Here is a 10,930-nt window from a genome sequence, read left to right as displayed (position 1 = left end):
TCTTACAAGTTGTAAATGAGAGAAAGACAGGTGCAGGTGCATGGTCCATGTGACATATGCCGCCGCTTCATTAATCCAGAGACGGGGAACACACACAAACCTCCCCATCTTCTGCCTCACCCTAAGTCGGGTTTATAAATTAATCAAATTACTTGCATAATTTTTTTAAAGAACATCATGTAGTTAATCGTGTCTGCTTGATGCGATCTCTCCTGATATGGGTCTATTATAATTACACAAAGTGTTAGGAGGGGTTATATTCCAATGAAATTTTAACAAAAAAAATATAATATTTTAGGCCCTAAGGAAAAAGAAAAGAAGAAAATTCCAGTCTATCCAATAGAGAAAATGCTGTTTTCTCTGTGCTACAAGGTTGAGGCGGGTGAAAAGATCACAACGAAAATTCTGATAATAGTTGGTGGTTGGGAGTTTTAAGAAAGAAAACCTGCATCTGATGGAAAGGCTTGGTGATGATTTACTTTCCTTGATTTTCAATGAAATTGACGACCTCAATGATAGGAAATCACTCTCTCAAGTTTGCAAACAATGGTTGCGAGTTGAGGGCCTTCAAAGATCATCTCTACAAGCGTTTGAGCCTGATCTTCTCCCCAATTTCCTGCCAAGATTCCCGAATTTGATCAAATTTCAAGCACCGGCAGAAATTTCTAATTCCCTTATCCAGTTTGTAGCCAATACCTGCCCTAGAATTCAAGTGCTTAACCTTAATTACAGGGAAAAAGGGGATCTCTACTGCGAAAATGTGGAAAAGGATGATTTTGATGATGAGGGTCTTGGTGATATTGCCAAGGGGTGTTGTGATTTGGAAGCAATTGTATTGAGGAGGAGAAGTGGAATTGGGAATCCTGGGGTGGCTTCATTGGGAGGGTTTTCAAGAAATTTGAGGAATCTTGATTTGGGGTGGTGTAGGAAGGTTTCTGATGAGGCTCTTGACTCAATTGGGTGTTTGAATCATTTGGAACGGCTGGATTTGCAGGGGTGTTGGCTGATAACAGATGTGGGTTTGGCTTTCTTGGCAAAAGGGTCTGTGTGTAATTCACTGAAAAGATTGAATCTTGCTGAATGTGATCAAATCACGGACTCCGGCTTGATTTATTTGAAGGAAATGGGCTGTTTGGAGGAACTGAATTTGGCGGAGTGTGGACCCAGGGTGACCGACATTGGTGGTGAGATGGCTGTGGCTGCAATATGGACTTTGAAGAGACTGAATCTGTCATGGTTGGTTAATGTTTCTGATGTGACTCTGGTTGCTCTAGCTCAAAACTGCAAGCATCTGGAGGATCTTGACTTAACAGGCTGTGAATTGGCATCGGGAGCTGGCATCCGTGCCTTTTCCAGGCATGATTCTTTGAAGGAGCTCATTTTGATTCATTGTGGTTATGGTTTCAGTGGTCATGATCTTGAAGAGTTGGTTTTAGGATGCACCAGTTTAGAATGCATCATTCTTGACCAAAGATTGAGGATATGGATTCCTAAGTCAGTGCAAGAAAACTTATCGGCCCACAATTGTGTGTTAGATTGGATGTGACAGACGAGAGGAATTGCTGTCACAAGTTGATTTTGCAACCTACATTTTAGTTTCAGTTCTGAATTATGGATGTCTAGTTATACTGCAGCTACTCTGCAACATAGAAAAGTTTGGATTTGATGCACATTTTGTGATGGGAATGATTTGGAAGGGAAGACAGACGAGAATACTTGAGGAGCATGGAAGAAAGCTCAAGATTTGAAGATCAAGAACACTGTGAAATTTCTTGGATGGAATTGTTTTGAGGCAGCTGATGATTTGTTTTTCCACTGTGCTGTACTACTTACAAATACGACTCAACTGAATTTGAATTTGAATTCGCATTTGATTTCTACTTGTGTTGGAGTAGGCTGTGTTTTGGTCTCGGCCTTAATGGTTCAGTTGGATAATGCGTACTGGGCGGGCCTATATCAGTTCTGGGTTGGGGTTGGGACTTCAGACTTGTCTGTAGTATGGGTGAATGAATAAATATTAGTATTATCTTGTTTCTTTGTTTATTTTGAATCCAACTCCCGATTTAGAAAAAAAAAAAAAAGTAAGTGGAGTATTTAAGAAGTATATTATATTATATATAATGTGGAAGGAAAATAAATTTCAAAAGATTCTATGAGATTTTGCACTCATTTTATCAAGAAAAAGGTTAAAGTTGGTAATTTTATTGAACAAAAGCCTCCCACAAAGAAAAAATAAATGAAATATAACAGAAAATATTGTTCAGGAGAAAGCGTATGCAGACTGAAAAACGAGGACAAAGGAAAATAGCGCACCCAAAAACATTTCCAGCAACAGCATACCGGAGAACGGCACCCAACCCGGGTTATCCTTGTTTTACACAAAAAGAAGAAGAAAGAACAGAAGGCCCATGGATTTTTAGGATAGCAAAAACCTCAAGTTCAAGAACACAAATGAACAGATGTCTTCTTTATCGGCAATCAGAGCTTTTGGTTCATTACTCCTCAGATTTTCAAATGGGGGTCCTCTTAAACCCTCTAACTCCTTCTCTCATCATAGTAAGTAAACCCTTTCTCTTTGCCCTTCATAATAAAGATTGATTTTTTCATTCTTTTCTATCTATATGTGGGATTTTAGTCATAATGGAGATTTCTTGTGGATTGTGGTTGAGGAACAGTTTTTCTGAGTAGAAAGCTATCATCTCTTTCTTGGTACTCGTCTTCTGGCACATGGACTTCCTTTTGCGGATTTCACTATGGAAACTCGGATAGAAAGATCTCAACTTGCCCGCCTTTGTGTATGGGTAGGCGATCCTGTAAAATCGCGGGCAGAAAGGTACTCGCTTGCGTGTGTGTGTCTGTGTGTAGGAATGTGACTTTTTGATCTTTCATCGTTTGGAGCACAGATTTTTGTTCAATTCTATCATTTAGGAGACTCTTAGAATAATTAGCTAAAGATTTTGATTGAAGAAAATACTGAAGTGGCAGCTCTGAGGAATGAGAGGCATAAAAGTAGAGTTGTAAATTTCTAGTCAATGTAATGTAAATTCATATTCTCAATTCAGAGGGTCCAACTCAAAGCATCCAACTAATTTCAACAACGCTTTTAATAAAGAAAATTTGCATTGGAAACTGTGAAGGGATTAAACTTCGGCTGGATTCTCTTTCTATGAACTTCATATATGTATCTGTTTTTCTAGATTGAGTTGTTGTTCATCTCCAACTGTTACTTATATGCAGTTTGCTTTGGAGAAAATGTGTTTAGAGCATGGCTCGTTGATTTCGATTTACCTTTTCCTGCTTGTTTGGTGGTCGCCTGACTTGTAGGTTGAAAATGATCTGATGTGCATATTGTACGGGCCAGATCTTAAACGGAAATTCTTTCAAAAAGAGTTCTTCAAATGATGATCAATCTACATCGAAGCTGATGAACATTATAGTTTACTGATCTTCAGTTTTCTTTCAGTTGTATAATGGACGTTTTACACAAGAGTTGCAGTGCATAACTGATATGCATGGTATCCACTATGACTGACTAGGCATATCATGAACTTCGTTTATTGGACTGAGAAGATAAGTTAACCTCCAAGCCACCACAAAAAGAAAGAGAAAAATGTAAAAAGGAAAGAGAAGAAAGGAGAAGAGTAGCATACGGCAGCGAGAAAAGACAATAGCTAGGAACATAATATGTTTGTTGATTTCATTTCGTCTTATGTCTCTAAAATGAGGAGATTGGTATTTCATGGTTTAGATCTACTCTTCTTATGCAGACTGCTCAGGATGCTAAGAAGGCAAAGCTGTATGCAAGATTTGGGAAGGAAGTTGTATCAGCGTAAGTTACTTGTGATGACGTTTTGATGATATGATATAAAATTTATAATATATCTGCTAACATGTAGTTGGAAAGAACTAAGATGTAAAACCCATTTACTTTAGAAAACCACGTAAAACCTCTGATGATGCAAGGTGTATTTATTAATTAACGCTATATTCTCAATTTCCTGCACTATATTCATTTTTTCCTTTGGTGAGATTTTGTTGGTCTTTTAAATTATAATTATTTCCACTTTATCTAACTTCCAATAATTCAGAATTAAACTTCTCCTTGTTTTGGTTGGGTTGTCTATTTTGGGGTGGGGGTCCTTGGCTGGTGGATGGCATACTAATGGAGAGCCAAAAGTTGGTTTATTCTGATGGTGTCTCTGGGAATGAGTGATGACTTGCCATGCTGGTTTCCAGCTCATGATATTTTTTATGAATGTCCCAGGGTCAAGAAAGGTGGTTCAAGTCCGGTATCTAATACAGCTTTGGCTGCATTATTTGAGAAAGCTAAGGAGCTTGATATACCCAGGGATATTATAGATCGAAACATCAAGAGAGCCTCAGAGAAGGGTCAGGAAGCCTACATTGAGAAATTCTATGAGGTAGTTGGTCATATTTCTTGCATTATCTTCATACTAAGAGATGCCAGAAACTGGTATTCATCTTTTTGTTGATTAACTACTCTGTGTCTTCATAGGTCTATGGGTATGGTGGAGCAGGAATGATTGTTCAGGTGTTAACGGATAAAGTTAACAGATCCGTAGCAGCAGTGAGAGAGGTAGTGAAGGACTATGGCGGGAAAATGGCAGATTCTGGATCAATTATGTTCAAGTTTAAACGTGCTCGGGTTGTAACTGTAAAGGCTACGGATGCTGATAAAGATCAGCTTCTTGCCATTGCTCTAGATGCTGGTGCTGATGATGTCATTGAACCCTATATGGATGAAGATGATATGGAAGATGCGGAAAGGTACAAAGGACTGTTTATTGTACGAATCATTATCGAATATGATACTTCATTTTATTTTCTTATTTCTTAGTTTAACTTTAAAGTTGTTTCATAAATACCAGTTGTTTGTGACAAAGTTGGAATGGTGTTTTATACACACACAATTAAAACCATTTACTATCTTATCTGTCTATTTCACAATATTTATGATCTGCCCTTTGCGATTTGAAAATCTAACTTGTCCTTTGTGGTAGACACTATAAGATTGTAACTTCGTTGGACAACTACACCCCCATATTGACAAAACTACGTGAGGAAGGAATACCATTTGAAACTGACAGTGGATTTGAGCTTCTTCCTTTAACGCCTATTGAGGTATGCAATGTAGAAGATGAATTTTGTATTAGTTAGTTCCTCATGCAAAGTTTACATTGTATGACATTACTCATCCCTACACAAGTTTTTTCATAACGTAGATATAAAGAGCATCTTCCTCATATTATACCAAGCATTTTCTGTTTCCACAATTGCTTTCATTGTAAGGTTGCCATGTTGGTTTTACGGGTTGCAGGTTGATGATGAGGCTATGGACTTGAACAAGGAATTGATGTCCAAACTGCTTGAGCTAGATGATGTCGATGCTGTATACACAGACCAGAAATGATTATACCTACCACAGTTTTTAGAGTTAATCCTTCTTTCATCATCTCAGCTGCTCAGCAATTAACCTGAGGTTTTGGGGCTGTTGGATTTGCGGCTTGCAGTTTACTCTCATGGATCAAGTGAAAGGTAAATGGGCCTTCACTATACGAGTACTAGAACTGTCACCTAGAAAATGGGTAAAGTCTAGATAGCACAATGAATAATTTCTTGAAGAAGACTCATCTTTATTACCCTTAAATGCAGTCAACAGTAGCTGGAAATTGCCCATTTTGTCAAGTGGGAGATGAATCATAGTTTCATTAAGTATCAATATTACTCTGCTATTCTGTTCATCTAGCGATCTCTTATGCACCGATATGGTCTGTGCCTTTTTTTTTCCCCACTTTACCTGCCTTGTTTCTATGGATATCAACGATAGGTGGCTTCTTGGCTTTAATATTTGTTTCTTTCAATTAATTTATCCATGGAATCATCAAATTCTCTTTTGACACATTTTGCTACCTAAAATCTACTTTTATAAGATTTCAGCTGCAATTTATACAAACAAAATAATAAGTGACTATAGGCTATAGAAATCCTGCTATACCCTTATTCATGATACTTGTATTCATCCGCATCAAAGAAGTTGATATCTAGTGACTTCTTTACAGTAACTCTGTTAAATTCATGTCTTTGGAACCCAGCACCCATGCAGTCCATAGGGAAGACCATAGGGGAACTTTGCTCTAGCGATTTCTTCAAATGTAGATCCATCCAGCAACAATGCATATCCTTCCCCTTTTTTGTCACTGATCATTGAGATTACCACCCCTGTGCATTATTATTACATGTTAGTATTCTGGTTGTGTTATATTACTGCATTTCATCACATGATCTAACGTTAGTAATTGACATGTCTATAGCTTACCATCATCTTCCTCCGTTGCACCTGGCCTGGGGACGAAGAAAGGCTCAGATGGTATGGAACCCTCGTCAAACCAGTTCTTCGCCTTCTTCTCCACCAAGTCAATCTGCAAAACAATTAACGACAACCCTCAAATAGTTAGTTCACGGGTACTTGAAAACTAAGTGGATGACATCTGTTGCTCGTCTTCTGTGTATACCTTAGTGAGGGTGTTGGGGAAATTGCAGGGCCTGTGAGCACCACATGCATAAGCATATCTGTATTTCTTGCCTAGGAAAGCAGGATTCATGCTGCACATGTCCATTCCTCTTCCATGTTCATTCGGATCCAATGCTGCCTCTAAACTCCCATATGGGCTACCATCCATTGGGATCTTGAATCTCCCAACCCTGCATACGAGTAATATGCATCGACCACCCATTAGTAATCAATTACACTTTAATTATAATTTCATGGTTATGATTCTTGTCTCGAGTAATATACATGTTTTACTTAATAGTCTCGTGCATGCGAAAAGAACGACTAATAGTTAATAAAGTTAAAGTAGAATACAAGTGTTAATTTTGAACCACAGCCACCAACCTGACCTTTCGCCTTCACCAAGGATGAAGAAAATCATTATCTCCGTTGAAATTGTGGTGGGCACTTAATTAACTAATGATTGATGCAAGTTTCATTATTAGCTAATTTAATGGAGAAAACAGGGATTTTCACTGGAACAGGAAACCAGCAGCAAAGTGCCGGCCATATGGGAGCATTCTGGCCCAAGTCTTGCAATTTCTGAAATTCTGTCAAAAATATGTATCTAATGTAATAGTTGATATCTAGTTTTATGCGTTAGTAGTTGTACCTTGCGTCCGGTAGGATATCTTGGCCGGAGAAGGATCGGAGATCTTGGAGGGCGAGCTTCTGCAAGATGGTGGTATCGGCGTTGTGTTCGCAGCAGTCGGCGATGATGGCCGTCACCCTTCCATCTTCGTCTTGCTCCTCGTATGCGTTTATAAAATGGAATGTTACGTACAAGGGAACTTCCACGCTTGCCACCTTTTAAGTCAATATCACAATTTTTTACAAGTTATTTTAGTCTAAAAGTTGATGAAGAACATACATAGGCACGGAGCTATTCATTAAATTATTAGGGTTAATTATATTTAAACCTCTTTTGAAAATGTAAAATTACATTTTTTTTCAAAAAAGTTGTAAAATTACACTCATACTCTCACTGAAAATTCACATTTACACTTGACCTTCTTTCATTAGGGTTTGAATGAGAAATGCTGACATTATTAAAAAAATATAGAAATTTTCAATTTCACTCCTCATTGAACATTCTCATTTAATAATTTTGTATTCATAAGAAGAAAAAAATTAATGATGTTATAACCTTCATATATAGATAATACATTTATTTTTTTACAAGTATAAAAATATACATGAGAATATTAAATGAGTGACAAAGTTGAAAAGTTATGTAATTGTTTTTTTGCTAAACATCAGCATTTTCTGTCCGAGCTCTAATGGAAGGGGTCGGGTGTAAATAGAAATTTATTCCAAATTTTTTTTTACGGAAAATATAATTTCATACTTGCAGAATACGTGTAGTTAACCTTGAACAAAGGTGTAAAGAGTGAAAGTAAATAATTAATTAGAAGACTTACAATGTTGCCACTAGCTTTGCACATAACATGCATATAAGCTTTGGAGTGAGGGTGCCACTCGAACTTGAATAATGGCGTGGGCTCAGCCTTTAGCAAATTTTGGGCACAATACCTAAGTGGCATCTCCGGAACCACCACATAATGCTCCGTCACCGGAAAGGAATGGACCCAACCTGGTGCCGGCCTGCCCCGACAATTCACTCGCCCCATCACCTTTCTCTCGTTTGTTCCCGCCTCCATCCTCACCACTAAGTACCCCGGGTTTATTAAATCCGGTAGTAAGGTCAAGAACTCACGATCAGTCACAATCGGGTGAGCCGAGTGTATCAACCCACCCAAATTGTCACTATACTCGAACTTCCCTAATGTGTCCAATGTGTCGGGATCTATGACGATAGATCCTTTTACTGTCTCCGTCAAGCAAACAACTCGGCCGTCCCCGAGCTTCACGACTCCGGTGTTTGCGTTGTCGGTCAATGATGCACCGGAGAATAGGTTAGCTAGGTCGCCTATATAGGCTAAGAAATTGTCGGGTTTTGGGATTTCGGAGAATTCTCTGTAACATAGTTTGTTATTCTTCTTGGCGGCCTTGTAGGCTTCGGATTCAATTTGACGGTGTCCCATGAAGAGGCGGCCGTTGTCGAAGTGGAGGCGGACAAGGGTGGCGTAGCCGTCGAAGAGGTGGCGGAAGTTGTAGTCGCCGATGTGCCATAGCCCCGGACCATTCCTTAGGTATGTTCCATTCTGCATGGAAACAAATTAATTTTTTCCAATCAATTATTTAGTTAGTGCTAGTTGTTAATTAATTAATTAGTGCATTAAATTATATATTTGTAATGAGACTCCCACGTAATCGGGGTCAAGAGACCATGACTTGTTTTCTTGGTGAGGAGAATTTGTATTTAAACAAATGAATTAACTATTAATTGTTACTTAATTAAACTTTTGAAAATGCATCATAGATTAATAGAGAATGCTTCCTCATTGTATATTAGCTATATTTATTATATTATATATACTATTTAATACTATTTTGATATGCATAAAAGAAAATTTTACGTGATATATATGCAAATTAATAATTTTTTATGCTGATATCAAAATACATATTCAATATATATACTACATAATTAATCTTGATCTTTTAATTATAAATATAGTCAATTTATTTTCCATATATATAAAATATCGATATTATGTTTGGATATATATATCAATGGAAGAACGAGTTAAAAAAAACATATAAAATGAGGTACGTAGGTAGGTACCAGCCAGAGGGGGATTTGGCCTTGAACCTGAAGCTCACCCTGCCATCGTTCCTGCTTGACACTAGTCCAAGCTACAAGCTTCTCATAATTAGTTTGAATTCCTTGTTTGGGGAGAGCAACAACTGGTGTTGGTCTACTAGCAACATTTGAGATGCTTAACCTTGGACTACCAAACACTACTTTTCTACTCAAAATTGTATTCTTTTTCTCTGTGGAAATTCTTTTCCCCCCTGCAAGAAACGACGACGATTCCATATCATGTGTTGTTAATTTTGTCGAATAATAACTAAAGGGTTTGATGGAAGAAAACATGAGGGAGAGGGAGGCCATTATTGATGCTAATCAACCTATGTATCTATGTCTGAGAATTGTAGAGAGTGTATGGAGGGAGACAGCATATTTATAGGACCTATATATATATATATATATATATATATATATATACAACCAAGGTTGTAATTGGGCTCATTACATAACTATGATGTAACATTTTTTATGAATTAAATTAGTGGAATCTTGACTGCTGCAATTCCTCTTTACTACATGACATATATGGTTGATAATAACATACCATTACAAAAACGGAATAATAGGGTTTTGAAATTACCAAACAGTTCATAATTTGGCAATGATATGGAGTGGGTGCGTTAATTTGTCTAATCAAAATCAGATTTATTTGGAATTACCATTGTTTATTACTATTATAATATATTTAATTGGATTTGTATATTGTATTCATGAAATATTAACTTGGATAGAAAAGCATCTGGTTCAACTACTTTCCCCAATTAAAACTGATTGAATTCCTATTAATTTAGACAATCTTGTTTGTCTATTACCTTTTTAGTTGCAACTTGGTTTTAGTTTTGTTCTAATTCAACAATTAAAAGGAAAAGAGAAAGAAAGAAAGAAAAAGTACCGGACAACAAGTACACGATGTATGGTCCAAGACTGAGGTTACAAGAACAAGTTCGAGATTATGGGTTCGAGTCCCACCAGATGTGTAGATATTTATCTTATTTTATATGAATTATTGCAATTTATTGATTAAATCCAGAATTATTATATTTTATTATTTATTGATATATGGATTGGAACGATAAAATATCTAAAAAAAATATATAGGATGTATGATTTGTCCTGAGAATGAGGAAAGGAATATGCCAATCATAAACAAATATATATAAAAAGAAAGAATATGCCAATCATGATATTTGTTTTATAATATGTTTTTGTTGGTTTTTTCCTTTACAAATATATATATATATATTGTTGATGGTAACATTTTGATGCGACATGGTACATTAATTGTGTTTTTAGCATTTTCCCTAGTTTGGTTAGAGAGATTACAAGGAGCCAATATTGCACACGCACGGTAGGACCTCCAATCACAATATTAGCCGTGCAATGCGACTTTTACTAGTCATCAACTACTTGAATCATCTATTCTCCTGCTATTTATTATTGTACGTCCTTCTATTATTATTCTTTTAATTCAGAAAATTATATTTAATTGAAAATTGAATTTTTATTGTTATTTATAATACGATGAATAATTGTTCAAATCGTTGATATTATGTGAGCGCGTGCAATTATCTCATTTCGATTAAGCTCTTATTATATTTTTAATTGCGATAAGGAGCTTAATTGGTCTCATACCAATTAATGTA

General features: G+C 36.7%; 3 protein-coding genes across 6 annotated transcripts; 2 read left to right on the top strand and 1 right to left on the bottom strand.

Moving 5' to 3' along the window:
- Positions 1-1,880, top strand: LOC105164740 (EIN3-binding F-box protein 1). Its single transcript, XM_011083482.3, has one exon. The coding sequence runs from the start codon at positions 455-457 to the stop codon at positions 1,544-1,546; it is 1,092 nt and encodes a 363-aa protein (XP_011081784.1). The 5' UTR covers positions 1-454; the 3' UTR covers positions 1,547-1,880.
- A 364-nt stretch (positions 1,881-2,244) lies between these two features.
- Positions 2,245-7,055, top strand: LOC105164741 (YebC-like protein). 4 transcript variants are annotated; one of them, XR_016065941.1, is made up of 8 exons: positions 2,245-2,556; positions 2,670-2,833; positions 3,768-3,829; positions 4,265-4,421; positions 4,517-4,788; positions 5,022-5,142; positions 5,339-5,556; positions 7,039-7,055. XR_016065941.1 is itself a non-coding variant. In XM_088881693.1 (7 exons), exons 1-7 carry the CDS (start codon positions 2,460-2,462, stop codon positions 5,429-5,431), a joined length of 966 nt encoding a protein of 321 aa, XP_088737819.1. In that variant the 5' UTR covers positions 2,245-2,459; the 3' UTR covers positions 5,432-5,762. The 4 variants fall into 4 exon arrangements, 2 of the variants coding, with proteins under 2 accessions (XP_088737819.1, XP_011081786.1); XR_016065940.1 differs by lacking the exon at positions 7,039-7,055 and adding an exon at positions 6,333-6,547; XM_088881693.1 differs by lacking the exon at positions 7,039-7,055 and having other exon boundaries at positions 5,339-5,762.
- On the bottom strand, positions 5,848-9,644 carry LOC105165056 (carotenoid cleavage dioxygenase 8 homolog B, chloroplastic). Its single transcript, XM_011083932.3, has 6 exons — positions 9,261-9,644; positions 7,993-8,736; positions 7,185-7,378; positions 6,534-6,723; positions 6,338-6,440; positions 5,848-6,240 (listed from the first exon to the last, which is right to left on the bottom strand). Exons 1-6 carry the CDS (start codon positions 9,588-9,590, stop codon positions 6,095-6,097), a joined length of 1,707 nt encoding a protein of 568 aa, XP_011082234.2. The 5' UTR covers positions 9,591-9,644; the 3' UTR covers positions 5,848-6,094.
- Positions 9,645-10,930: the final 1,286 nt, after the last annotated feature.

Source organism: Sesamum indicum, linkage group LG6, assembly GCF_026168435.1.
Source record: "Sesamum indicum cultivar Baizhima isolate 11 linkage group LG6, ASM2616843v1, whole genome shotgun sequence".
Classification (NCBI taxonomy): domain Eukaryota; kingdom Viridiplantae; phylum Streptophyta; class Magnoliopsida; order Lamiales; family Pedaliaceae; genus Sesamum; species Sesamum indicum.
The sequence above is the reverse complement of the archived record's forward strand: the minus strand, read 5'-3'. Positions and strand labels throughout refer to the sequence as shown.